The sequence below is a fragment of the Hemiscyllium ocellatum genome, chromosome 45 (assembly GCF_020745735.1).
Source record: "Hemiscyllium ocellatum isolate sHemOce1 chromosome 45, sHemOce1.pat.X.cur, whole genome shotgun sequence".
NCBI lineage: Eukaryota > Metazoa > Chordata > Chondrichthyes > Orectolobiformes > Hemiscylliidae > Hemiscyllium > Hemiscyllium ocellatum.
The window spans coordinates 6,773,254-6,800,828 of NC_083445.1; the positions used below are offsets into that span (position 1 = coordinate 6,773,254).

General features: G+C 44.4%; 1 protein-coding gene across 1 annotated transcript in view; it reads right to left on the reverse strand.

The window, feature by feature from the left end:
• LOC132835853 (complement C3-like) overlaps nt 1-27,575 on the reverse strand; it is a 142,535-nt gene that overhangs the window by 74,725 nt on the left and 40,235 nt on the right. Inside the window, 6 exon segments of the mRNA XM_060854949.1 lie at nt 2,485-2,593; nt 4,903-5,154; nt 18,374-18,445; nt 18,808-18,937; nt 20,365-20,529; nt 24,879-25,082. Of these exon segments, the coding sequence (XP_060710932.1) occupies nt 2,485-2,593; nt 4,903-5,154; nt 18,374-18,445; nt 18,808-18,937; nt 20,365-20,529; nt 24,879-25,082 (932 nt within the window).

Consider the following 27,575-nt stretch of genomic DNA (forward strand, 5'->3'; position numbering starts at 1 on the left):
TGTACTCCATCACCAGGGTAATAGAGTCCAGGACTTTGGTGAGGCCACTTTTGGAGTACTGTGCACAGTTCTGGTCACCTTGCTCAAGGCAGAATATTATTAAAATGCAAAAAGGTTCAGGAAAGATCTACAAAGATGTTGCATAATGTCTAAGTATCATCTGCACATTTACTAACCCATCCTTCTTCGCCCTCATCTAGGTCATTTATGAAAATGACAAACAGCAGTGGCCCCAAAACAGATCCTTGTGGTACCTACTAGTAACTGAATTCCAGGATGAACGATTTCCCTCAGTCTTCTTTCAGCTAGCCAATTTCTGGTCCAAACTGATAAATCGCCCTCAATCCCATGCGTCCGTTTTTGTGCAATAGCCCACCATGTGGAACCTTAGCAAACATCTTACTGAAATCCATATACACCACATCAACCACTTTAGCAAGGGTTTGAGATATTAGGAAAAGCTGGATAGGCTGGAGAATAGGAAGTTGCAAGGTGACTTTATACAGTTTTATAAAATCATGAGGGACATAGATTAAGTGAAAAGCAAAGGTCTTTTCCCCAGGGTGGGGGAGTTCAAAACTAGAGGGCATAAGTTTAAGGTGAAGGGAGAAAGATTTAAAAGGGACTTAAGGGACAGCCTTTTCACACAGAGAGTTCTGTACATGTGGAATGCGCTGCCAAAGGTAAGTGCAGATACAGTTCAAACACATCTGGACAGGTCCATGAATAAGAAAGGTTCAGAGAGATATAGTTTGTGACCGCATCCATGCTGTATGACTCTGAAAAAGACAATGTTGTCGAGGAGAATACTGAGACAAGACGGGACTGAGGTTCACAAGGAGGAGGTGCTAGCAATTCTGGAGAGTGTGAAAATAGATAAGTCCCCTGAGCCAGATGGGATTTATCCAAAGATTCTTGGGGAAGCCAGGGAGGAGATTTTCAGAGCCTTTGGCTTTGATCTTTATGTCAGCATTGTCTGCAGGAATAGTGCCAGAAGAGTGAAAGATCGCAAATGTCGTACACTTGTTCAAGAAGGGGAATAGAGACAACCCTGGCAATTATAGACCAATGAGCCTTACTTCAGTTGTAGGTTAAGTATTGGCAAAGGTTATAAGAGAAAGGATTTATAGTCATCTAGTCAGGTATAAGTTGATTAAGGATAGTCAACACAATTTTGGGAAGGATAGGTCATGCTTCACAAACCTTATTCCATTCTTTGAGATGGTGACCAAACAGGTGGACGAGGGTAAAGCAGTTGATGTGGTGTATATGGATTTCAATAAGATGTTTGCTAAGGTTCCACATGGTGGGCTATTGCACAAAATACGGATGCATGGGATTGAGGGCGATTTATCAGTTTGGACCAGAAATTGGCTAGCTGAAAGAAGACTGAGGGAAATCGTTCATCCTGGAATTCAGTTACTAGTAGGTACCACAAGGATCTGTTTTGGGGCCACTGCTGTTTGTCATTTTTATAAATGACCTAGATGAAGGCGAAGAAGGATTGGTTAGTAAATGTACAGATGATACTTAGATCGTTAGAATTGTGGATAGTGCTGAAGGATGTTGCAGGTTACAGAGGGACAAGGGTAATCTGCAGAGCTAGGCTGAAAGGTGGCAAATGGAGTTTAATGTGGAAAAGTGTGAGGTGATTCACTTTGGAAGGAGTAACAGGAATGCAGATTACTGGGCTAATGGTAAGAATCTTGGTAGTATAGAAGAGCAGAGAAGTCTCAGTGTCCATGTGCATCGATCTCTGAAAGTTGCCACCCAGGTTTAAAGGGGTGTTAAGGCATACGGTGAGTTAGCTTTTATTGGTAGAGGGATTGAGTTTCAAAGCCAAGAGGTCATGCTGCAGCTGTATAAAACTCTGGTGCGGCCGCACTTGGAGTATTGTGTACAGTTCTGGTCACCGCATTATAGGAAAGATGTGGAAGCTTTGGAAAGCATTCAGAGAAGATTTACGATGATGTTGCCTAGTATGGAGGGAAGGTCTTATGAGGAAAGGCTGAGGGACATGAGGTTGTTTTTGTTAGAGAGAAGAAGGTTGAGAGGTAACTTAATTAAGATATACAAGGTAATCAGAGGGTTAGATAGAGTGGTCAGTGAGAGCCTTTTTCTTCAGAGGGAGATGGCTAGCGTGAGAGGACATAGCTTTAAATTAAGGGATGATAGATACAGGACAGATGTCGGAGGTAGTTTCTTTATTCATAGAGTAGTAGAGGTGTGGAATGCTACAGTAGTGGACTTGTCAAATTTAAGGGCATTTAAATGGTCATTGGATAAACATATGGATGAAAATGGAACAGTGTAGGATAGATGAGCTTCTGATTGGTTCCACAGGTAGGCGCAACTTCGAGGGCCGAAGGGCCTGTACTCTGCTGTAATGTTCTAGTCCCTTTAAATTACAGTTTTATGCACTAAACCAGACAGAAACAGCACAAATACGCCACTTTCTTAAAATGGAACAAAAATAATTAATACCCTGTTTGGTCATTTGTGGGCAGAGTCCTCTGTATCCAGAGCCAGGTTTCTGGGAAATCAGTTCTTGCTATTATCTCGTCATAGGGAGAATAGTAGTCATCGTCATCACCTAAGCAAAACATAAATGATTTTAATGCAGTTTCATTGTCTCTCAGAATAAGGATATTCCAATAATATCAGAATATTTAACCATTGGACATAGGGCTGCGTGTAAGCAAGTTACCCCTACGGGCCTGTTCCACCATGCAACCACATCACGTCTGACCTTCTACACTGACACATTTTTCACAGACAATCTGGAGACCATTCAATTTCTAGAAATCTATCGATCTCTGTCTTGAGCACACTGAATAATTCATCTTTCACAGCCCCCTGGGGTCAAGATTACCAAGGTTTCAACAACCTACAAGTGAAGAAACTCCTTCTCAACTCAGTGTTAAATAGCCACCTCTTACTCTGAGTGCAGTTTACTTTGCTGTAGGTTCCAACCCACTCCATCACTTCACCCTCCAACCCAGTCACATCCCCAAGCCAAGGGAAACATCCTTCTTGCATGGACGTTGGCAATCAAAGAGCATCAGTGCACTGAATACCTTTTGCACAAGTCACCGTATTCTGCAAAGAGCCAGCCTCCTAAATGGATGAGTGGGGGTGAAAGCGTAGGCCAGAGTATTGACAAGCAAGGGAGAAATTGAGTAGGTGGGTGGATAAATGAGGTGGGAGTAGGAAGGTAAGTCAGTCGGGTGAGTGAGTGGAAGCTGAGTCGAGGGGTAGTAGGGTGATTCAGAGAGCGGTGAGTACTATTTGGGAGGGAGGCCAGGTGGATCATGGGGGATTGTGACAGTAGCCACAGGACATGACGGTTAGTTGATTGGGTGGGCTGGGAAGTGGTTGGAGAGCAATTAGGTTGGATCAGGGAGGCATGGCCTCGGGGTGGAATAGGTTGGTGAGTGGGCAGGCTGGGACAGGCAGGTAGATGAGAAGTGGTCAGATCGGGGAATCGTTGGCTGGAGGGATAGCCCTAGGGGTTAGTTATGTTGTGGGTGTAACCAGCTGGTTGAGAGGGTTGCTAGTCATCAGTTGTGGAGCTACCCAGGTATTAGACCAGGTACTAGACCAGGTTTTAACCGGTCTTGCATTTCTGGCTAACCGTCCTGTAAAGTTGGGCGGATCTATCCCAAAGTCTCCAACTCTAGCTCAGAGAGCGACCCACGGAGCTCTGGGTAACAAGGAAGTTGTCCATTGAAAATGTAAACTCCCCAGGTTACTGCCACGTAGGTCAGGAAGGTCGAAACTTGCACAAAGTCATAATCTGCCTATTTGGTTGGATGAGGTAAAAATGGCTTTTGCCAGAAACGTCAATTTCGCTGCTCGTTGGATGCTGCCTGAACTGCTGTGCTCTTCCAGCACCACTGATCCAGAATCTTTGGTTGAATGTCCAGCCTCAGACTTGGGCCTTCTATTTATATTTTCCATTCTGAACAGTAGATTGAAACCACAATGTTGTTCACTGTCGTACGACAAGTAGTCAGCTGGCAGTACCGGAGCTTTTGAGAACAGCCTGCGTAAGATATTGAATCCCTTTCTATCACTATCCTGAAAGTCCCCACTCATCAGCAATTTAGCTAGACAGGCTGCGAAAACACAATGCTTCCAACAGCACAGGGCCTGGGAATTCTGTATTGAATAACTCACCCCATGATTCCCAAATCATGTCTACCATTCCCAAATAATATCAGGTGTCCTCAACTAACTTTTCTGGAGCTGCATGCCCTCTTTAGGATAATAGGGTAGGGGAATGAGTCTGGGTGGGTTAGTCTTTGGAGGGTCGGTGTGGATATGTTGGGCCGAAAGGCCTGTTTCCATACTGTAGGGAATCTATGATTCTTCAACATTTGTTGGTTGTTACTCTTTATCTTCAAAATATTTTACTTGACTATTAGATTAGTTACTACCTTTCAACCATCTCTATGCATCCTAAGAATAGTAGGTCCCTCTGGGGTGGTAGTGCTGTAGCATATTCCACTGGTACTTGTACCACTTCACATTGAGGTCCATCGGCGTCAATGGAGCAGTGGGCCAGCACACATGAAAAAGCTCCACCGCTCCATCCCTCCTCTGCCTGGAAAGATTTTTTGTTTCACGGTCATGATTTGGAGTCACCGGTGTTGGACTGGGGTGTACAAAGCTAAAATTCACACAACTCCAGGTTATAGTCCAACAGGTTTAATTGGAAGCTGGTGCTATAGACTATAACCTGGTGTTGAGTGATTTTTAACTCTGTTTACAGAGTGTGGACCAATGTTCGAAACGAAGCGAGTTTAACATGAAAAATAAAACATTCACCTCCCATATTACTTCAAAGGTAAACAAGATATATCAGTTGATTCTGGGACACCTCTCACCAAATTTATTGACACTTACTTCTTGCTAAAGTCAATTGACTTCTTCTCTGTAGATCCTTAAACGCTTGGATGCGGTTACAGCAATCTAGGAAAACAGCTTTACACTCTTCACTCAGTGTTATCTTCTTAGCTCTCCTGTCACACGAAAATCCCATGGGATTTGACATCATTCCATCTTTACAGCATATCCTCTGTGTTTGGGAACTGTACTGTTGTACTAGAATGTAAAGGTGCAATGGTTGAAACAGGAAACATGTAGAAAATACTAAAGAGAATCAACATTCGTGAGAGTTAAACATAACCACTGAAATAGGAGCAATCATCTTTTAAGAAGTGGACCAGACATAATAATTAGATTAGATGCCCTACAGTGTGGAAACAGGCCCTTCGGCCCAACAAGTCCACACCAACCCTCTGAAGAGTAACCCACCCCCCTCTGACTAATGTGCCAAACATCTATGGACAATTTAGCATGGCCAATTCTCCTGACTTGCACATCTTTGGACTGTGGGAGGAAACCAGAGCAAATTCACACAGACACGGGGAGAACGTGCAAACTCCACACAGAGGGTCCCCCCCAGGCTAGAATCAAACCTGGGACCCTAGCGCTGCGAGGTAGCAGTGCTAGCCACTGAGCCACCGTGCCACCCAAATGTCGAGAACGTGTTGCTGGAAAAGTCAGGCAGCATCCGAGGAGCAGGAAAATCAATGTTTTGGGTTGGAGCCCTTCATCAGGAATGAGGCTGGAAGCGATAAATGGGAGTGGCGGGGGGGGGGGGGGGGGGCGGTGTGGTTCGGCTAGGGAGTGTAACAGCAAGGGCTTTTTCTTATGTTTACAAATTAACCTGCTCAAGGATTCTACTATGCACCTCTGTAGCAGATGGGACTGAACACATACCTGCTGGCTTAGAGGTAGGAACACTACCAGTGTGCCACAAGAACTCCTACAGGGTGGGAGCTTTTGTATGAATTACAGATAAACAATTTTCTTTGAAACTTGAATTGTTAAGTACAACAATGTGTATGGTAGAGATTCCCTCGGTTTTCCATTATAATTGAAGAGGTTCAAAGTCCAAGTGAAACACAGTGTCAGTCATTTAGGATTTCACAGCCTTTTGAGTCTGGTCTTCCATTATTCCACACTTCCCTTCACCTTATACCCCTTCACATTTAAAAATCCAATGACCCTCAATCCTAACGTTACCTTGCGTGTGCTCAATCGCCAAAGTTCTCCACTTGCTCAAAGATTCCCAATCCTCTGAAGGAAGCATAAAGCCCCTTCATATTTAAGGATGACATCAAGCCCAGCAGTGAGAGATGATATAAGTTCCACAGAGAAAAAGGTTGAATCAATGTGAGTGGAGATTAGAAATGGTAAACAGAAAAAGTTACTGACAGGTGTAATCCAAAGGCCACCAAATAACAACATCACGGTGAGACAGGCAACCAGCAAAGAAATAACTGATACATGTGGAAATAGTTTGGCAATTATCACAGTGGATTCTAATCTATATTTTGATTGGTCAAACAAAGTTGGTCAAAGCAGCCTCAAGGAGGTGTTCAAAGAATGTATTCGTAATAGTTTCCTCAAACAGTATGTAATGGAACCTACAATGGAGCAAGCTACGTTAGATCTGGTCCTGTGTAATGAGAAAGGAATAATTGATCACCTTATAGTTTGGGATCCTCTCAGAAGGACCAATCACAGTGTGGTTTAAAATACAGATGGAAGGTGAGAAGGTAAAATCCAATACCAGCGTTTCCTGTTTAAACAAAGGAGACTGCAGTGGGATAAGGGAGGAGCTGGCTAAGGTAGACTGAGAACAGTAGGGGAAAATTGAGGAGCAATGGAAGACTTGCAAAGCAACTTTTCACGGTGCTCAGCAAAAGTATATACCAGTGAGAAGGAAGGACTGTAGGAAAAGGGATAATCAGTCATGGATAACTAAATAGAAAAAGAGTATCAAATTGAAAACAAAATTCACACAAAGTGGCAAAGATTAGTGGGAAGCTAGGGGATTGGAAAATCTTTTAAAATCAACAGAAAGTCATGAAAAACACTATGAAGCAAAGTAAGCTGAATAATGGGAGTGAATCAGCTTAGAATATAAAAACACAGCAAAAGTTCTACAAATATATAAAATGACAAAGAGTGACTAAGGTAAACATTAGTCCTTTACGGGATGAGGAGACAGATTTAATAATGGGAAATGAGGAAATGGCCAAGGTATTGAACTGGGATTTTGTGTCGGTTTTGGAAGACACAAATAACGTGCCAATAGTTGATGGCAGATGAGGACCTAGAAGCTATCGTTATCACAGAAGTGGAAGTGTTGGGAAAATTAATGGGGCTAAAGGTAGACAGTTCTCTTGACCCTGATGGAAAGCATCCCAGGCTACGAAAAGAGATGGTGGGATAAGTAGCAAATATGTTTATGGCAATTTGTCAAAATTTGGTGGACTGTGGGGCGGTTCTAGCAGATTGGAAAACAGTAAATGGGATGCCTCTGTTTAAAAAAAGGAGGAAGCCAGAAAGCAGGTAACTATAAGACTGTTAGCTTCACTTCTGTAGTGGTGAAAATGCTTGAACTTATAATCAAGGAAGAAATAGCAAGGCAGCTGGATATAAATTGTCCCATGGGACAGACGCAGTATGGGTTATGAGAGGGAGGTTGTGTTTAATCAATTTACTGGAATTCTTTGAGGACATTGTAAATGCAGTGGAGAATGGGGACCTAGTAGATGTGGTATATCTGGATTTCCAGAAGGCATTCAACAAGGAGCTACACAAAAGGCTGCTGCATAAGATAAAGGTTCACATATTACAGGTGTAGTCTTAGCATGGATAGAGGATTGGTCAACTAACAGAAAATAAAGAGCGGGGATCAATGGATGCCTAGTTGGCCCTCAGTGGCTAGTGGTGTGCCTCAGGGATCAGTGCTGGGACTACATTTGTTTAGAATTTATAAAGATGATTTAGAATTGGGGACCAAGGGTATTGTGTCAAACTTTGCAGATGACACTAAAATGAATATTAGAGCAATGTGTGCAGAGGACACTGAAAGTCTGCAGAGAGATATAGATAGGTTAAGGAGTTGGCAAGGGTCTAGCAGGTAGAGTACAATGCTGGTAAATGTGAGGCCATCAATTTTGACAGGAATAACAGCAAAATGGGCTATTATTTAAATGGTGAAAAACTGCAGCACACTGCGGTGTAGAGGGACCTGGGTTCCTTGTGCATGAATCACAAAAAGTTGGTTTGCAGGTGCAGCAGGGAATTAAAAAGGCAAATGGAATATTGTCCTTCATTGCTAGAGAGGTGGAGTTTAAAAACAGGGAGGTTATGCTACAGTTACATTGGGTGCTGGTGAAACCACCCTTGGAGTCTGTTTACATTTTTGGTTTCCTTATTTGACAAAAGATATATTGGCACTGGAGGGGGTGCAGGGGAGGTTCCTGAGATTCATTCTGGAATTGAGAGGATTATCTTATGATGAGAGATTGAGGAGTCTGGGACTGTACTCATTGGAATTTAGAAGAATAAGGAGGCATTTTATAGAAACATATAAAATTAGGAAGGGAACAGATAAGATGGAGGTTGTTTCCACTGTGGGGTGAAACTAGAACTAGAGGGCATAGCCTTAAAATAAGAGGGGGGAGCAGGTTTAGGACTGAGTTGAGGAGGAACTGCTTCACCCAAAGGGTTGTGAATCTGTGGAATTCCCTGCCCAGTAAAGCAGTTGAGGCTAGCTCGTTGAGTGTTTTTAAGGCAGAGATAGATTTTTGAACAGTAAAGGAATTAAGATTTATGGTGAGAGGGTGGGTAAGTGGAGCTGAGTCCATGAGAAAGATTAGCCACTTCAGAGCAACAAGAGGTGGGAGCCGGGAGGAGGGTGACGTTGGTGCGAGGTGATTGTCAGGAAGGCCAGTCAGTATATTTAAACTTCTTGGCTTCAGGTCAGCAAGGGAGGAGCGAGCAAAGGACTTCTGGGAAGGGTAAGTAGAACAGTTTATATTGGCGTGGTAGCGTTACCCGAGACACTACTCAGGTCATGTCTCCCACCCATCCTCCTCGTCTAACCCACAAAAAATATTTGTGGGAGCCAGATTGACAAGGTAAGGTAACTTTGTTTCCAATCCTTTTTTTTTTAGTCGTCACTTTGGGAGTTGGAATAGTGGGAATGGAGTGCGGGGCAGTGGAATGTTCCTCCTGCAGAATTTGGGAAGTAAGGGTCACCACTAGTGTCGCTGCTGACTACATTTGTGGGAAGTGCACCCAACACCAGCTCCTCGAAAACCGCATTGGGGAACTGGAGCTGGAGTTGGATGAACCTCGGATCATTCGGGAGGCAGAGGGGGTTATTGACAGGACTTACAGAGAGGTAGTCACTCCCCAGGTTAAAGAAAAAGACAGATGGGTGACAGTTAGGAGACAGAAAGGGAACTGGCAGGCAGTGCAGGGATCCCCTGTGGCCATTTCCCTCAACAATAAGTGTACCGTTTTGGATCCTGTAGGGGGGGGGGGGAATGACTTACCAGGGGAAAGCAGTGGGGCACCTGCTGCTCAGAAGGGAAGGGGGAAGAGGAGCAGAGCAGTAGTCATTGGGGACTCCATAGTTAGGGGGACAGATAGGAGGTTCTGTGGGGACGAGAGAGACTCACGGTTGGTGTGTTACCTCCCGGGTGCCAGGGTCCGTGATATCTCTGATTGTGTTTTGGGATCCTTCGGGGGGAGGGAGAGCAGCCCCAAGTCGTGGTCCACATTGGCACCAATGACATAGATCGGAAGAGAAATGGAGACTTGAGGCAGACATTCAGGGAGCTAGGATGGAAGTTTAGAGCTAGCACAAACAGAGTTGTTTTCTCTGATTTGCTGCCTGTGCCACGTGCTAGTGAGGTGAGGAATAGGGAGAGAAAGGAGTTGAACACGTGGCTACAGGGATGGTGCAAGAGGGAGGGTTTCGGGTTTTTGCATAATTGGAGCTCTTTCTGGGGTAGGTGGGACCTCTACAAGCAGGATGGTCTTCATCTAAACCAGAGGGGTACCAATATCCTGGGGTGGGGGGGAATTCACTAAAGCTATTAAGGTGGATTAAATTAATACAGCAGGGGGATGGGAAACAAAATTGCCAGACGGATACAGAAAAGGATGAGAGTAGGGAGTTCCAAAATCAAGTATCTGACACTGGCAAGCGAGAACCTGGTTTGAAGTGTGTGTACTTCAATGCGAGGAGCATCCAAAATAAAGTGGGTGAACTGGCAGCATGGGTTGGTACCTGGGACTTCAATGTTGTGGCCATTACAGAGACACGGATAGAGCAGGGACAGGAATGGCTGTTGCAGATTCTGGGATTCAGATGTTTCAGTAAGAACAGAGAAGATGGTAAAAGAGGGGGAGGTGTGGCATTGTTGATCAGGGACAATATTACAGTTGTAGAAAGGATGTTCAGGGACTCGTTAACTGAGGTAGTATGGGCTGAGGTTAGAAACAGGAAAGGAGAGGTTCACCATGCTGGGAGTTTTCTATAAGCCTCCAAATAGTCCCAGAGATGTAGAGGAAAGGATAGCAAAGATGATTCTCGATAGGAGTGAGAAAGGCAGGGTAGTTGTCATGGGGGACTTCAACTATCCAAATATTGATTGGGATCACTACAGTACGGGTACTATAGATGGGTCAGTTTTTGTCCAGTGTGTGCAGGAGGGCTTCCTGACATAGTATGTACACAGGCCTACAAGGGGCGAAGCCACTTTAGATTTAGTACTGGGTAACGAGCCTGGCCAGGTATTAGATTTGGAAGTAGGTGAGCACTTTGGAGACAGCGATCACAATTCTGTCAGGTTTACTTTAGTGATGGAAAGGGATAGGTGTACTCCACCGAGCAAGGGTTACAGCTGGGGGAAGGGAAATTACGATGCAATTAGGAAAGATTTAGGAAGCGTAGAATGGGGAAGGAAACTGCAGGGGATGAGCACATTAAAAATGTGGAACTTATTCAAGGAAAAGCTCCTATGTGTCCTAGATAAGTATGTACCTGTCAGGCAGGAAGGAATATATAGAACACGTGAGCCGTGATTTACTAAGGAAGTGGAATCCCTGGTCAAGAAGAAGAAGGCGGCTTATGTTAGGACAAAATGTGAAAACTCAGTTAGGGCACTTGAGGGTTATAAGGAAGTCAGGAAAGACCTAAAAAGAGAGCTCAGAAGAGCCAGGAGGAGACATGAGACGTTGTTGGTGGATAGGATCAGGGTTAACTCTAAGGCTTTCCATAGGTATGTCAGGAATAAAAGAATGACGAGAGTTAAATTAGGGCCAATCAAGGATAGTAGGTGGGAAGCTGTGTGTGGAGTCAGAGGAGATAGGCGAAGCACTAAATAAATATTTTTCGACAGTGTTCATTATAGAAAATGAAAATGTTGGCGAGAAAGATACGGAGATACTTGCATCTAGACTAGAAGAGATTGAGGTTCACAAGGAAGAGGTATTAGAAACACTGCAGAGTGTGAAAATAGACAAATCCCCTGGGCCGGATGGGATCTATCCTCGGATCCTCTGGGAAGCAAGGGAATAGATTACCAAGCCTTTGGCATTAATCTTCAAATCATCATTGTCTACAGGAATAGTGCCTGAGGACTGGAGGATAGTAAATGTGGTTCCCTTGTTCAGAAAGGGTAGTAGAGACAACCCTGGTAATTACAGACCAGTGAGTCTCACTTCAGTTGTTGGTAAAGTGTTGGAAAAGGTTATAAGAGATAGGATTTATAACCATCTAGAGAAGAATAATCTGATCAGGGACAGTCAGCACGGTTTTGTGAAGGGTAGGTCGTGCCTAATGGATCTTATTGAGTTTTTTGACAAAGTGACCAAACAGATAGATGAGAGTAAACCGTTGATGTGGTGTATATGGATTTCAGCAAGGTGCTCGATAAGGTTCCTTACAGTAGGCTATTATACAAAATGCAGAGGAATGGGATTGTGGGAGACATAGCAGTTTAGATCAGTAATTGGCTTGCTGAAAGAAAACAGAGGGTTGTAGTTGATGGAACATGTTCATCTTGGTGTCCAGTTATGAGTGGCGTACCACAAGGGTCGGTGTTGGGTCCACTGCTGTTCGTCATTTTTATAAATGACCTGGATGAGGGCTTAGAAGGGTAGGTTAGTAAATTTGCAGATGACACTAAGGTCGGTAGAGTTGTGGATAATGACGAAGGATGTAGAAGGTTACAGAGAGACATAGATCAGCTGCAGAGCTGGGCTGAGAGGTGGCAGATGGAGTTTAATGTGGACAAGTGTGAGGTAATACACTTTGGACGGAGTAATCGGAATGCAAAGTACTGGGCTAATGGTAAGATTCTTGGGAGTGCAAATGAGCAGAGAGATCTCGGTGTCCATGTACACAGATCCCTGAAAGTTGCCACCCAGATTGACAGGGTTGTTAAGAAGGCATACAGTGTTTTGGCCTTTATTAATAGAGGGATTGAGTTCTGGAACCAGGAGGTTATGCTGCAGCTGTACAAAGCTCTGATACGGCCACACTTGGAGTATTGTGTACAGTTCTGGTCACCGTATTATAAGAAGGATGTGGAAGCTTTGGAAAAGATGCAGAGGAGATTTACCAGGATGTTGCCTGGTATGGAGGGAATGTCTTACAAAGAAGGTTGAGAGGTGACTTAATAGAGACATACAAGATAATCAGAGGGTTAGATAGGGTGGACAGGGAGAGCCTTTTTCCAAGTATGGCAATGGCAACATGAGGGGACACAACTTTAAAGTGAGGGGTGATAGATATAGGACAGATATCAGAGATAGTTTCCTTACTCAGAGAGCAGTAAGGGTATGGATTGCTTTGCCTGCAACGGTAGTAGATTCGCCAAGTTTAAGTGCATTTAAGTCGTCATTGGACAGGCATATGGACGTACATGGAATAGTGCAGTTGGGATGGGCTTCAGATTAATATGATAGGGCGGCGCAACATCGAGGGCCTATACTGCGCTGTAATGTTCTATGTTCTATATGTTCTATTATTGAATGGTGGAGCAGGTTTGAAGGGCCGGACAGCCTACTCCTGCTCCTGGTTCTCATCTGAGTCCTAAGGGGCCAACCCCTTGTACTGAGTCTGTGATTTCTGAGGATAACTTTGCTGTTGGGAACAAATGACTCGTACAAGAGTTACTTTTATATACTTAGGAAGACCAACTCGCATTTCCATAAAGCGCTTGACATAATAAAACGTCCTGTGGCATCTAACAGGAGCGACTATCCAACAAAATGTGGCAGGGAGCCACACATTAGCATCGGGCAAAGATCACAGACACAGGCTCTAAGCAGCATCTCTGTGGAGCAGGAAGAGAAGCAGAAAGCTAGAGGAAGGAAGTTGCTTTGTTGTTCACTCATAGGACAAGGGCGCTGCTGGCTGGACTTGTACTTATTGCCTGCTCCTCGTTGTCCTTGAGAAAGTGACGGTGATCTACCTTCTTTGAATTGTTGCTAAATTTGTTAAACCCAGGGCTGAGGGAGCTGAATCGTGGGTGTAAATTTAAGTGAACCATCGAATTATTCTTTTCAAAGCCTTGTTGGTTAGCTCAATTGGCTGGATGGCTGTTCTGTCAGACAGAGTGACAGAAACAGTGTGGGCTCAATGCCTGTCACTGGCTGAGGTTACTACGAAGGACTCTCCATCTCAACTTTGCTCCTTACCTGAGCTGTGGTGACACTCAGGTTAAACCACTATCAGTCCTCTCTCTCTCTCTCTCTCATTCACTCACATGAGAGAGCAGCCCTGTGTTATGGTGAAACTATGGTGATGTTATGCACATGGAATACCATTCAGCTCTTCAAGTCCATTTGGGTCTTTCAGGAGTAATCAGTCAGCCCTGATCAATCCCTGTAGCCCAATAGATTTATTTCCTTTCGAAATCATTAATTTACATCCTCTTCCAGCTACCTGCAGCAAAACCTCCGTCATTCCCATGTATAAAGTATTCCTCCTCACATAACTCCTGTGTCTCTTGCTCATTAAATCTTTGTTTCTTCACCCTAACCCTATTCATTGCTGGGATTAGTTGTGACTTGACTACCTTATACAAAGCTGCCATAACCTTGCACACTGACAACAAATCACTGTTGTGCTGTTTATTTTTCTGAATTTCAATCACTAAATGTCCATTTACACCAATACTTTCAAATTAAGTTCAGTTTCTGGAGGCTTTACTGTTGAATTCTTGTGCACCTTTGACCATCCAACTTAAAATGGCCGACCACCTGATCGTGGATGCCTTAATCTGAAACAAGGAATGGGGCAGAACTAAAACAAAGACAGTAATTGCTGGACAGACTCAGCCAACCTGGCAGCACCTGTGGGGCAAAAGCAGAGTTCACATTTCAAGCCCATGTGACCTTCATCAGAACCAGGAGCAGCTAAGAAAAAGTGGTGCTCATTGTGAAGATTGAGTTGGGTGTGTTGAGTGAATTGGTGGAATGGAGCCCAGAGAATGAAAGAGAGAGATATATGAAAGGGATATGATTGGTTTAGATTACTTACCGTGTGGAAACAGGCCCTTCGGCCCAACAAATCCACACCGACCCGCCAAAGCGCAACCCACCCATACCCCTACATTTACCCCTTACCTAACACTACAGGCAATTTAGCATGGCCAATTCACCTGACCCGCACATCTTTGGACTGTGGGAGGAAACCGAAGCACCCGGAGGAAACCCACGCAGACACGGGGAGAACGTGCAAACTCCACACAGTCAGTCGCCTGAGTCGGGAATTGAACCCGGGTCTCAGGCGCTGTGAGACAGCAGTGCTAACCACTGTGCCACCGTGCCGCCCAGAAAGGATATGCAGGCAAGGATATTATTGACACTTAAGCAGGACAGAAGAGAAGCTGAATAAATGATAAATGGAGCTCAGAGTGGGAGAAATGTGTTGAAAGCAAACTGTGCAATGTGATAATAAGACTGATGACACTTCACCTGACCAAGGGGCAGTGCTCCAAAAGCTTGTGATTTCAAATAAACCCATTGGACTATAATCCGGTGCTGTGTGACTTCTGACATAATAGGTCTGAGGGTTGGGTAAGTTTGGATTGGCTGCGTTAAAAGCAACTCATGTCATAACAGGCCCAGGTGTGGGCCTGGGCAAAAGCACAGAAGGTTGGAATCAAGGTCTAAAGTTATTGAACTTGATGGTGAGTCTCAGAGGCTACAGGGTCTCCAAGTAGAACATGAAATGTTGCTCTTTGAGTTTGCGCTAAGGCTCGCTGGAACGTGCCAACACACCTGAGACAAGGACGTTAGCATGGTAACGTGGTCGCATGTTGAAGTGACAGGCGACTGGAATCTCAGGGTCGTTTTTGTGGACAGGTTGCAGGTGTTCCCCGAAGCAGTCACCCAGTCTGCATTACCTCTCCCCAGTACAGAGGAGACCACGTTGTGAACAGCAAATACAGCAGACTACATTGAGTGCAATGCAGTTAAATCGCACTGTCACTTGGAAGGTATGTCTGGATAGTGAGGAGGGAGCAGGCAGCTTTCTCTGTGAAAGAAGGCCTCAAAAGTGTCCATCTTTTTTCCTCAATCGTGGAATCTCTGCTATCCTGCTTGACAGGGCTTTGACCAATCCAACTTCCCTCACTCCTTCTCTTCCCCCACCCACACCATACAACAGTGATTGGGTGCCCCTGTCCTCACCTACCATCCCACCAAAATCCACATCCAAAAGATCATAAGCTGCCATTTACACCACCTCCACCAACAGACACATATTCCCCTCCCTTCCCGCGTCAGCCTTCCGCAGGGACCATTCCCTGCAGGTCATCTTGGTCCAATCCTCCTCCGTTCCCAGCACTCCCCCAAGCCCCCATGGCAGCTTCTCCTGCAATCGCTGAAGGTGTAACTTCTATCTGTTTACTCCCTCCCTCCTCTCTATCCAAGATTCTAGATACACCTTCCAGGTGAAGCAGCAATTTACCTGTACACGCAGCCCGAACATATTACAGGGAACATTCCAGAACCAGGGAGCTGCTGGGAAGGTAAATTTCCCATTGAAATGAATGGGTTGCTCCTATCCGTGGTTTCAGGCTTCCGTTGTAGGTCTTGTAACGCATTCCCCTGTGGGTATGGGGTGGGGGGGAGGTGGTACGACTGTACTACATAATATCAAACAATCTCTAATGGTGCAGGCAAAGGCGATTCAGGCCCACCAAGTCTGCAATAATCCTCTGAACAGCATCCACCCAAAACCCATTCCCCATCTGATCCCACATTCTCTCCCTAACTCTAGAACTTATTATACTGTAAAAGGAAGAGCCTTGGGAAAAGTTGATGAGCAGAGAGATCTGGGAGTTCAGGTCCACTGTACCCTGAAGGTGGCTGCACAGGTGGATAGAGTGGTCAAGAAGGCATGTGGCCTGCTTGCCTTCATCGGACGGGATATTGAGTATGAGAGCTGGCAGAGCTGAAAATGTGTTGCTGGAATGACTCTCCTCATTCCTGAAGAAGGACTCATGCCCGAAACGTCGATTCTCCTGCTCCTTGGATGTTGCCTGACCTGCTGTGCTTTTCCAGCAACACAATTTCAGCTCTGATCTCCAGCATCTGCAGTCCTCACTTTCTCCTGTGAGAGCTGGCAGGTCATGTTAAAATTGTACAAGACATTGCTTCAGCACATTTAGAATACTGTGTACAGTTCTGGTCGCCATATTACCAAAAGGATGTGGACGCTTTGGAGAGGGTGAGGAGAAGATTTATGAGGGTGTTGCCTGGTCTGGAAGGTGCTAGCTATGAAGAAAGGTTGACTAGGTTAGGATTGTTTTCATTAAAAAAAAGGAGATGGGGGGGAACCTGATTGAGGTTTACAAAGTCATGAAGGGTATAGACAGGGTGGATAGAGATAAGGGTGAGGGATTCATTAACAAGAGGTCATGCTTTCAAAGTGAGAGGAGAAACATTTAAGGGGGATACACGCTGTAAGTACTTCACACAGAGGGTGGTGGGCGTCTGGAACGTGTTACCAGCAGAGGTGGTAGAGGCAGGCACGATAGATTCATTGAGAACATAGAACATAGAACATAGAACAATACAGCACAGAACAGGCCCTTCGGCCCACGATGTTGTGCCGAACATCTATCCTAGATTAAGCACCCATCCATGTACCTATCCAATTGCCGCTTAAAGGTCGTCAATGATTCTGACTCTACCACTCCCACGGGCAGCGCATTCCGTAACCCCACCACTCTCTGGATAAAGAACCCACCCCTGACATCTCCCCTATACCTTCCACCCTTCACCTTAAATTTATGTCCCCTTGTAATACTTTCCCCGGGGAAAAAGTTTCTGACTGTCTACTCTATCTATTCCTCTGATCATCTTATAAACCTCTATCAAGTCACCCCTCATCCTTCGCCGTTCCAACGAAAAAAGGCCGAGAACTCTCAACCTATCCTCATACGACCTATTCTCCATTCCAGGCAACATCCTGGTAAATCTTCTCTGCACCCTCTCTAAAGCTTCCACATCCTTCCTAAAGATGCGTCTGGACAGATGCATGAGCTGATGGGGAGCAGAGGGATACAGATCCTTAGGAATTGACCGACAAGTTTAGACAGTAGATTTGGATCGGCTCAGGCTTGGAGGGCCGAAGGGTCTGTTCCAGGGCTGTAAATTTTCTTTGTTCTTTGTTGTATTTATCATCACTAATCCATCTAGCCTGCACATCCCTGGACACGACAACAAAGTTTTCACATTTGCCCTGTGTCTGCATGGGTTTCCTCCAAAAATTAGTTGAATTGGCCATGCTAAATTGCCCCACAGTCTGCAGATTAATTGGGTTGATTTGCCATGTTAACTGTGGGCATAAGACCCTTCGGAGGGTCAGGGAAGACTTGATAGACTCCTCACAGTGCAGATAGAGGCCATTTGGTCCAACAAGTCTACACCAACCCTCCAAAGAGTATCCCACTCTATCCCTAAAAACCAACATTTACTAACACCTAGCGTGCACACTACAGGTCAATTTAGCATGGCCAATCCATCTCATGTGCACATCTTTAGGCTTTGGAAAGAAACCAGTGCACCTACAGGAAACCCATGCAGACGCTGGGAGAGTACAGGAGCTGGGACGTCATGCTGTGCCTGTACAGGACACTGGCTGGGCCATTTTTAGAATATTGTGTGCAATTCTGGTCTCCCTCCAGACCGGCAGTCACCCATGGTTGGAATTGAACACAGACCCCTGGTGTTGTGAGCCAACATGTCTCTTCACTTGATGGGCTGAATGACTTTCATGTGCACTATGATGAGTTAATGTAGATTTGTTTTACAGAGGAAAAAAATTCTTACACCAATTATTTCTACAGCTGCACCAGGGTAACATTTTAGTTGCGGGACATAACATGTTTAAAACAAAAATCTGCCGTGTAAATGACCCTTTTATAAATGCGATTTATCAAAGTGTAATTTCTTTTCAAACACAATCACATACATTTAGCTGCTTTAACGTCCATTAATCTCGTCGAACGGCGTTTGCGCTTCGTTGGCTGTTGGCACTTCAGCTCTGTAATAGATGTTTGAGAAAAATGCACGTTAGAATAAAAGTTATAGTCCTGCAGTTTTGAACTTATTCACATTATGAACTTCCAAGTAAAATTGCATGTCATGGCCTAGGGAATTAAGAGGAGGATTTATCAAAGGAAAATAACTGCAAATTAAAGTTGCAATCATGATGGAATAAATGCAGCATAGATGTGTACCATCAAACTGAACTAGACTTCAGCATAGATCCAGAACTGTGCACTGAACTAGTATTTCATTCATTCTCAAACACAAGTTATCTCTGCAAATAGAATTTCAACATTGCCAGAATCTCCTTTATATATTGCAGAAATTAATTCAATGAGTGCTTCTCGAAACCAGTACCTGTCCTTGTAGGTGTCTTGAGGTCAGTGCTTGTTACAATTGTTAGTCCCGCATCTATGAAAACGCCAAGAACATCACTACCACTTCCAGGCGTGCATCCAATGTCATTCTTCTCGACAACGTCCCAGATCTGTATGAAATACACACAAAGCTGCTACGTGAATCAAAGAAGGATTGACAACGTGACGCTGTTACTGCCTCACTTTCTCTCTGGCGAGAGTGTCAGTGGTGCAATGAAAATACAACCTGTGCCCATCCGCTTTCATTTCCCCAAAAAGAGAAAAAAATGCAGCAGATACTGGAAATCTAAACCAACCAGTGAAAATATTCTGATGGCAGACGATATACAGTGACTGCAGGATGTGACAGAGGGAGCCGATCCCACCATGACCTCAATAACCTGCCACAATAAATCTTGAGGGGAGGTCTGCTTTGGACCATCATAGGCATCACATGCAACAAAGACCTTTGACCCCCCTCATACCCCTGTCATTTTGAACACATAAAAATGGGATTGCCTTCGGGAAGCTTAACATGAAGACCTCAGAGGTTATGTCTCTGTGAACGTATGAATGTATAAAGTATAAGCTGCCACCCCACCAACTTCCCCCAACACACAAACCCGCCCACACCCTCCATTCCAACATCTTCCACCCCAGTGAAAACAACAGTTTTGGTGCCTGGTTACTCCAATTCCAATCTCTGGCGCCATGTTGGTTAGGCCATAGGCCCGGTCTGTTGTGGACAATATTCAGACCCATGTCTTTCAGACTGTAGCTGAACATTTCCTCAATGGAACTATGAGAAGGAGCTGAACCTACAGTGAACTACAGTACAATGAATTTTAGCTCAGTCATATCATCCACTTGGTCGATTAATAGCCCCACGTAAATTGCACCATTTAAACTTGTAGAACATTCCCATTTCCCAATGGAAACACTGGAACATATCATTCCCTCCTGAAACCCTCTATACTTCTCAAAAGGGTGCATCGCAGAGCTTTGGCATCCAACCGTTCTGCCTAGAGCCAAAACAAATTTGTTAAATTTTGATTTGGAGATGCCGGTGTTGGACTGGGATGGACCAAAGTTAAAGATCACACAACACCAGGTTATAGTCCAACAGGTTTAATTGGAAGCACTAGCTTTTGAAGCACTGCTCACAATCTCCTGATAAAGGAGCAGCGCTCTGAAAGCTAGTGCTTCCAAATAAACCCGTTGGACTATACCCTGGGATTGTGTGATTTTTAGCATTAAAGCTTGACTTCTTCCCTCACACGTTTTCACTCAACACCAGAATGCTCACTCTAGTGTGGTTTTACCCATCCCAACCCCAGGTCCTGTTATTTTCTGCTCTCTACTGAAATCCACTGCTCTGGTTGTGACCCCAAAACCACCCACATGAATTTCTGTCCGTTTGCCAACCACTTTCTTTCAAATAAATGGTTTTTAAACCAGGTAGCCGAGAAACAAAAATACATCCAGTTTTCACCCAGTATTAGCTCCTACCAGACCTTTCTCAATCTTAAAGCTTAGAAAAACATGAGAAATTACTTGCCTTACTCTGTGTTAGCTTATGTTTCTTATTCAATACGAACACAGCTTTATCTACAGCACCTAAGCCGACAGTTGCCCCAGAGTCGCCTGTGATTTTCAGTCTAAACTGATTGCGAGGTTTGTAAATCTTATTTTCTTCGTCCTCATTTGCATTAGACACGATTAACTGTGAAGAAATATATGTCAGTCGAAAATAGCCATAAACATTAAATTGCTTTTTGAGTGGTGCAGCTCATTGCTGCTGAAGTAAGAGATGTGGAACAGTAAAATTATAGAGGCAAGGGATGAAATAGCATAGAAGGAGATCGTTAGGCTTTATTCATTTGCAAGAATTATCCAATTCACCTCACTCTAACCCCTAGCCTTTCAAACATTTGCCATCAAGTATTTATCATATTCTGCCACGAAACTTACCACGTTCATTGTGTTTTGGGGCAACATCACGGAATAATACGTAGTAATAATGTCAGGACTTATAACACTATAGTCTACTCTGCCATTCAATAAGGTCACAAGATGGTGGCAGATTCACACTCTGGAGCAAAAGCTCACCTGTTTCTATTCTATATTTTCTCTTTTTTGATTTTTTTTTCTTTTACCTCCCATTTTTCAGATGACATCTGTGAAATCCAGGACTAAAGCCAGCATCAACTGCCGGCCTCAGTGTGGACACAGACTCTCAGCCTCAATATGGACACAGACTCCTGGCCTCATTGATGACTCAGACTCCCGGCCTAGGTGTGGACCCAGACTCCCGGCCTAGGTGTGGACTCAGACTCCTGGCCTCAGTGTGGACTCTAACTCCCAACCACAGCGTGGATTCTAACTCCCGGCCTTAGTGTGGACTCAGACTCCCGGCCTCAGTATGGTCTCTAATTCCCGGCCTCAGTGTGGACTCTAACTCCTGACCTCAGCATGGACTCAGACTTCCAGACTCAGCATGGATTCTAACTCCTGGACTCAGTATGGATTCTAACTCCCGGGCTCAGTGTGGACTCTAACTCCGGACTCAGTGTGGATTCTAACTCCTGGACTCAGTATGGATCCTAACTCCCGGCCTCAGTGTGGATTCTAACTCCTGGACTCAGTATGGATTCTAACTCCCGGGCTCAGTATGGATTCTAACTCCCGGCCTAAGTGTGGACTCAGACTCCCGGCCTCAGTGTGGATTCTAACTCCCGGCCTCAGTGTGCATTTAACTCCCGGCCTCAGTGTGGATTTAACTCCCGGCCTCAGCGTGGATTTAACTCCCTGCCTCAGCGTGGATTTAACTCCCAGCCTCAGTGTGGATTTTACTCCTGGCCTCAGTATGGATTTAACTCCCGGCCTCAGTGTGGATTTAACTCCCAGCCTCAGTGTGGTCTCTAACTCCCAGCCTCAGTGGGGATTTAACTCCCGGCCTCAGTGGGGATTTAACTCCCTGCCTCAGCGTGGATTTAACTCCCGGCCTCAGTGGGGATTTTACTCCTGGCCTCAGTATGGATTTAACTCCCGGCCTCAGTGTGGATTTTACTCCCAGCCTCAGTGTGGATTCTAACTCCCGACCTCAGTATGGATTTAACTCCCAGCCTCAGTGTGGATTTAACTCCCAACCTCAGCGTGAATTTAACTTCCAGCCTCAGCGTGGATTTAACTCCCGGCCTCAGTGTAGATTTTACTCCTGGCCTCAGCATGAATTTAACTCTCGGCCTCAGTGTGGATTTAACTCCCGGCCTCAGTATGGATTTTATTCCCAGCCTCAGTGTGGATTTAACTCCTAGCCTCAGTGTGGATTTAACTCCAGGCCTCAGTGTGGATTTAACCCCTGGCCTCAGCATGAATTTAATTCCTGGCCTCAGTGTGGATTTAACTCCCGGCCTCAGTGTGGATTTAACTCCCAGCCTCAGTGTGGATTTAACTCCCGGCCTCAGTGTGGTCTCTAACTCCCGGCCTCAGTGTGGATTTTATTCCCAGCCTCAGTGGGAATTTAACTCCCGGCCTCAGCATGAATTTAACTCCCAGCCTCAGTGTGGATTTAACCCCTGGCCTCAGCATGAATTTAATTCCCGGCCTCAGTGTGGATTTAACTCCCGGCCTCAGCATGAATTTAACTCCAGGCCTCAGCATGAATTTAACCCCAGTCCTCAGCATGAATTTAACCCCAGGCCTCAGCGTGAATTTAACTCCCAGCTTCAGCGTGAATTTAACTCCAGGCCTCAGCGTGAATTTAACTCCAGGCCTCAGCATGAATTTAACTCCAGGCCTCAGCGTGAATTTAACTCCAGGCCTCAGCATGAATTTAACTCCAGGACTCAGCATGAATTTAACCCCAGGCCTCAGTGTGAATTTAACTCCCAGCTTCAGCGTGAATTTAACTCCCGGCCTCAGCGTGAATATAACTCCAGGCCTCAGTGTGAATTTAACTCCCGGCCTCAGTGTGGACTCTAACTCCCGGCCTCAGCGTGGATTTAACTCCCGGCCTCAGTGTGGATTTAACTCCCAACTTCAGTGTCGACTCTAACTCCCGGCCTCAGTGTGAATTTAACTCCCGGCCTCAGTGTGGATTTTACTCCCGGCCTCAGTCTGGATTTTACTACCGGCCTCAGTGTGAATTTAACTCCCGGCCTCAGTGTGAATTTAACTCCCGGCCTCAGTGTGGATTTAACTCCCGGCCTCAGTGTGGATTTAATTCCCGGCCTCAGTGTGGATTTAATTCCCGGCCTCAGTGTGGATTTAACTCCCGGCCTCAGTGTGAATTTAACTCCCGGCCTCAGTGTGGATTTAACTCCCAGCCTCAGTGTGGATTTAATTCCCGGCCTCAGTGTGGATTTAACTCCCAGCCTCAGTGTGGATTTTACTACCGGCGTCAGTGTGAATTTAACTCCCGGCCTCAGTGAGGATTTAACTCCCAGCCTCAGTGTGAATTTAACTCCCAGCCTCAGTGAGGATTTAATTCCCGGCCTCAGTGTGGATTTAATTCCCGGCCTCAGCTTGAATTTAATTCCCGGCCTCAGCGTGAATTTAACTCCCTGCCTTAGCGTGGATGGTGGTAGGTATACTTTTCAGTCAGTCACTGAAGGCTAACACACAGGTGCAAAAATCTATTAGGAAGGCAAATGAACTGTTCCCTTTATCACAAGAGAGTTTGGGTACAGAAGTAGTGATTTGCAGTCAATTGTATAGGAGCTTGGTTTGACCACACCTGGAATACTGTGTGCAGTTTTGATCTCCTTGTCTAAGGAAAGATATCATTGCCAATGAAGGTTCACCAGACTTAGTTTGTGGGACTGCCCTCTATAGAGAGATTGGGAAACCGGGTCTGTATCCTTTGGGGTTCCGTAGAATAACAGGTGATTTTATTGAAACTTACAAAATACATAATGGGATATAATGTGGAGGTGTTAGTGTTGGAATAGGGTGGACAAAATCATATGAGACCAGGTTATGGTCCAGCATGTTTATTTAACATCACAACCTTTGGAGCACTGCTCCTTTATCAGGTGAAATGGAGGGAAGCGCACAGGTACAGAATATATCGACAGAGAGGTAATGGCAAGATAATTTCAGGTAATTAAGAGTGTCAATAGATAAGTTTAAACAAGTGTAAGTGGGGTGTCGACAGGCTGAATAATAAGTGAAGGGATGACCTATGAACCAATTAATTGAGGCAGAGAGGTAAATAACAGGAGAGACATGGCAGATACAGGTAAGCTGTATCTCCTGGCTGGGGAGTCTAGAACTAGGGGATACAATTTTCAAATAAATAAGTACAAGATGAGGAGAATGTGTTTCCTCAAAAGGTTGCAAACCTTTGGAATTCTCTATCACCAAGTATTGTGGAATCTCAGCCTTTGAGTATGTTTAAGGTGGAGATTAATAGTTTCTGATGAGCAATGGCATATAGGATTATGGGAGTGGAGCGGGTTAGCATTCAGTCAGCCATGATCGTACTGAGTGGTGGGGCAGGATCAATAGACTGAACAGCCAACTCTTCTGCCCCTTTGTTCTTACATCTACTGGTCCCACTTTTTCCACCTTGCTTACTATAATTTCAGCAAAGACCTAATAAATTTGACCTACACAATTCCTTCTTCATAAAACCACGATGACTCTGTCGGTTTGCTTTATGAGTGACTAAAAATTCTGCTACCACTTCCATAATAATAGATTCAGTAATTTTCCCACTAACACGTGTCCAGCTAGCTAGTCTATTGTTTCCTATTCAGCAGGCCTGGGGCAGCATCTGTGGAGAGAGCGCGGAGTTATTTATCCCCTCCAATATGACTCTTCTTTAGAACTGAAGTAAAGAAGGCTCATAGGACTCAAAATGTCAACTCTGTTTCTCTCTCCACAGATGCTGCCAGACCTGCTGAGTTTCCTCAGCCAGCTCTGTTTCTGGTTCAGAACGTGAGCACCTGCTGGTCTTTGTTTTATATTATAATTTCCTATTTTCTTAATAGGAAACACTGGAGTTTAGAGTAAAATTGTTGAAGCCTCCTACATGAAATAAATCACATATGAAACAGGAATACTTACTGTTCCCATGCACGTGTCTTTCACATCAACCCATATAGAATCTGCAACCATTTCTGTTGCTGATCCCCTTGACAAATAGTAATAGACTAGCAGTCTGAAGGATGGAATTAAATCGGGGGTGACTAGAATTTTCATAATCGTTATGATTTGATCTTGCTGTCTTGGTTGCTGTCCAACTTTCACTATTTTGCCTTTGCTTATTATCTGGTCAAAGAGAGTGAAAAAGAAAACATAAAATAACTCAAGGAATTAACTCCAACAAACAGAAGATTTATCAATACATACACGAAAGAAAGGGCCTTGGATAAATTTTGATGACCACAGCTCATGTAACAATTGAGAAAGGACATAGTACATTCACCAGTAAAATATCTGAATCAAAGCGATAAACATTATATTACTATTTTTAATAAATTCCAAATGTCAACAGAAGGTTAATGTGTTACTACCTGAGCCATGAGCTAATAGGTACAGGGTCAATAAAATTAAGCAGGTAAATGGGTGGCTTAAAGATTGGTGTGGGATTAATAGGTTTGAATTTGTGGGACATTGGCACCAGTACCAGGGAAGAAGAGATCTAGTGGGTGTCATATGTAGACGCATAAGCCCCAGTGGTGATATTGGGAATGGCATTATTAGGAAATTAGAGGTGCATGTGATAAGGGAATTTTGGCAATCATGGGTGGTTTTAATCATGGAATGGGCAAATCAAATTATCTGCAATGCTATGGAGGAGGAATTTCTGGAGTGTATATGGGATGGTTTTCTTGACCAATATGTGATGACACAGTCTTCATCTGAACCGCGCTGGAACCAGAGTCCTAATGAATTGCATAACTAGGGCTATAGGCAGGACTTTAAACTAAATGCCTGGGGTGGGTGGGAGTGTGCGAGGAGGAGGGGAAGGGGAGAGGAAGAGATCAGTTAGAGGGGGAAATTAGAAAACACGAATTAAAGGTGGAGGCAAGAGGGTAGGTTAGCAATGTGGTGGATTGTTACCAGACAGAAAAGATGAGGGACAGAAGAGGTGAATATCTTTTATGCACCAAAGAATTACAAAGATGTAGAGATATTTACCAGTGGAACAAATTTAAAGGCTTTGTAGCTAAATCCATGAAGCATTCGAAATAAAGTGGATGAACAAATCACACAGATAGATGTAAATGGGTATGATGTGATTGGGATTACAGAGACATGGCTACTTGGTGACCAGGGATGGGAACTGAATGTCCCAGGATATTCAGGAGGTAGGAAGGACAGACATAGAGGAAAAGGTGGGGGAGTGGCATTGCTGGTTCAAGAGGAAATTAAACACAATAGTGAGAAAGGATATGAGCCCTGGCAATGGAGTTGAGAAATAAGTAAAAACAATGATTGCAGATGCTGGAAAATCTTCCTAATGAAGGGCTTATGCCCGAAACGTCGATTTTCCTGCTCCTTGGATGCTGCCTGAACTGCTGTGCTTTTCCAGCACCACTCTAATCCAGAATAGAGTTGAAAAATACCAAAGGGCAAAAAACATTAGTGGGTGACATATGTAAACCCACAAGCCGCAGTGGTGATATTCGGAATGGCGTTATTAGAAAATTAGAGGTGCATGTGGTAAGGTAATATTGGCAATCATGGTTGATTTTAATCTGTACATGGAATGGGCAAATCAAATTAGCTGCAGTGCTATGGAGGAGGAATTCCTGGAGTGTATATGGGATGGTTTTCTTGACCAATATGCAGAGGAACCCCAACTAAAGAGCAGGTCATTTTGGTCTGGGTACTGTGTAATGAGAAGGGAATCTTTGCCAATCCAGTTCTGTGAGACCCCTTGGGGATGAGCGACCAGAAACATGACAGAATTTTATATCAAGATGGAGGTAGTTGATTTGGAAACTACAGTGCTGAATCTTAATACAGGAAACCATGAAGATATGAGGCGTGAGTTGGCCTTGACAGATTGGGGAGAGTTACTTGAAGGGATGACAGTGGACAGGCAATTGCAAACATTCAAGGAATACATTTGGGAAAACTACAACAACTGTTTATTCCTATCCAGCACAAAAGCAAAATGGGTAAGGGGACTAATCCATGGATTACAAAGGAAATGAGAGATACAGTCTGATCCAAGGAAGATGCATAAAGATTGGCCAAGAAAAATAATACATCTGAGTTTAAAATTCAGACCTAGGGGTCTGATTAAGAAGGGGAAAATACAGTACAAAAGTAAGCTTGCAGGAAACAAAATGACTGACAATAAGAGTTTCCATACATACATGAAGAGAAAGAGATTAGAGAAGACAAATGTAAGTCCCCTACAAATAGAAACAGGAGAGTGTGTATTACACAGGACAAAGAAATGGCTGAGCAGCTCAATACATACTTTGGTTCTGCCTTCACAAAAGAGGACACAATTCAGACACAAGAAATGTTGGAGAATGCAAAACTTAGTGAGAGGGAAGAACTGAGGGAGATCAATATTAGTAGAGAAATGATCCTGGGAAGATTGAGGGGATTGAAGGCGGATTAATCCCCAGGGCCTGATGATCTACATACCAGAGGAATTGGCTCCAATAATAGTGGATGCATTGATGGTCATCTTCCAGGATTCTACAGACTCTGGAAGAATCCCTGCAGATTGGTGAGTAGCTAATATCACTCCGATATTCAAAAAGGGAAGTAGAGAAAAACCAGGGAATTATAGATCAG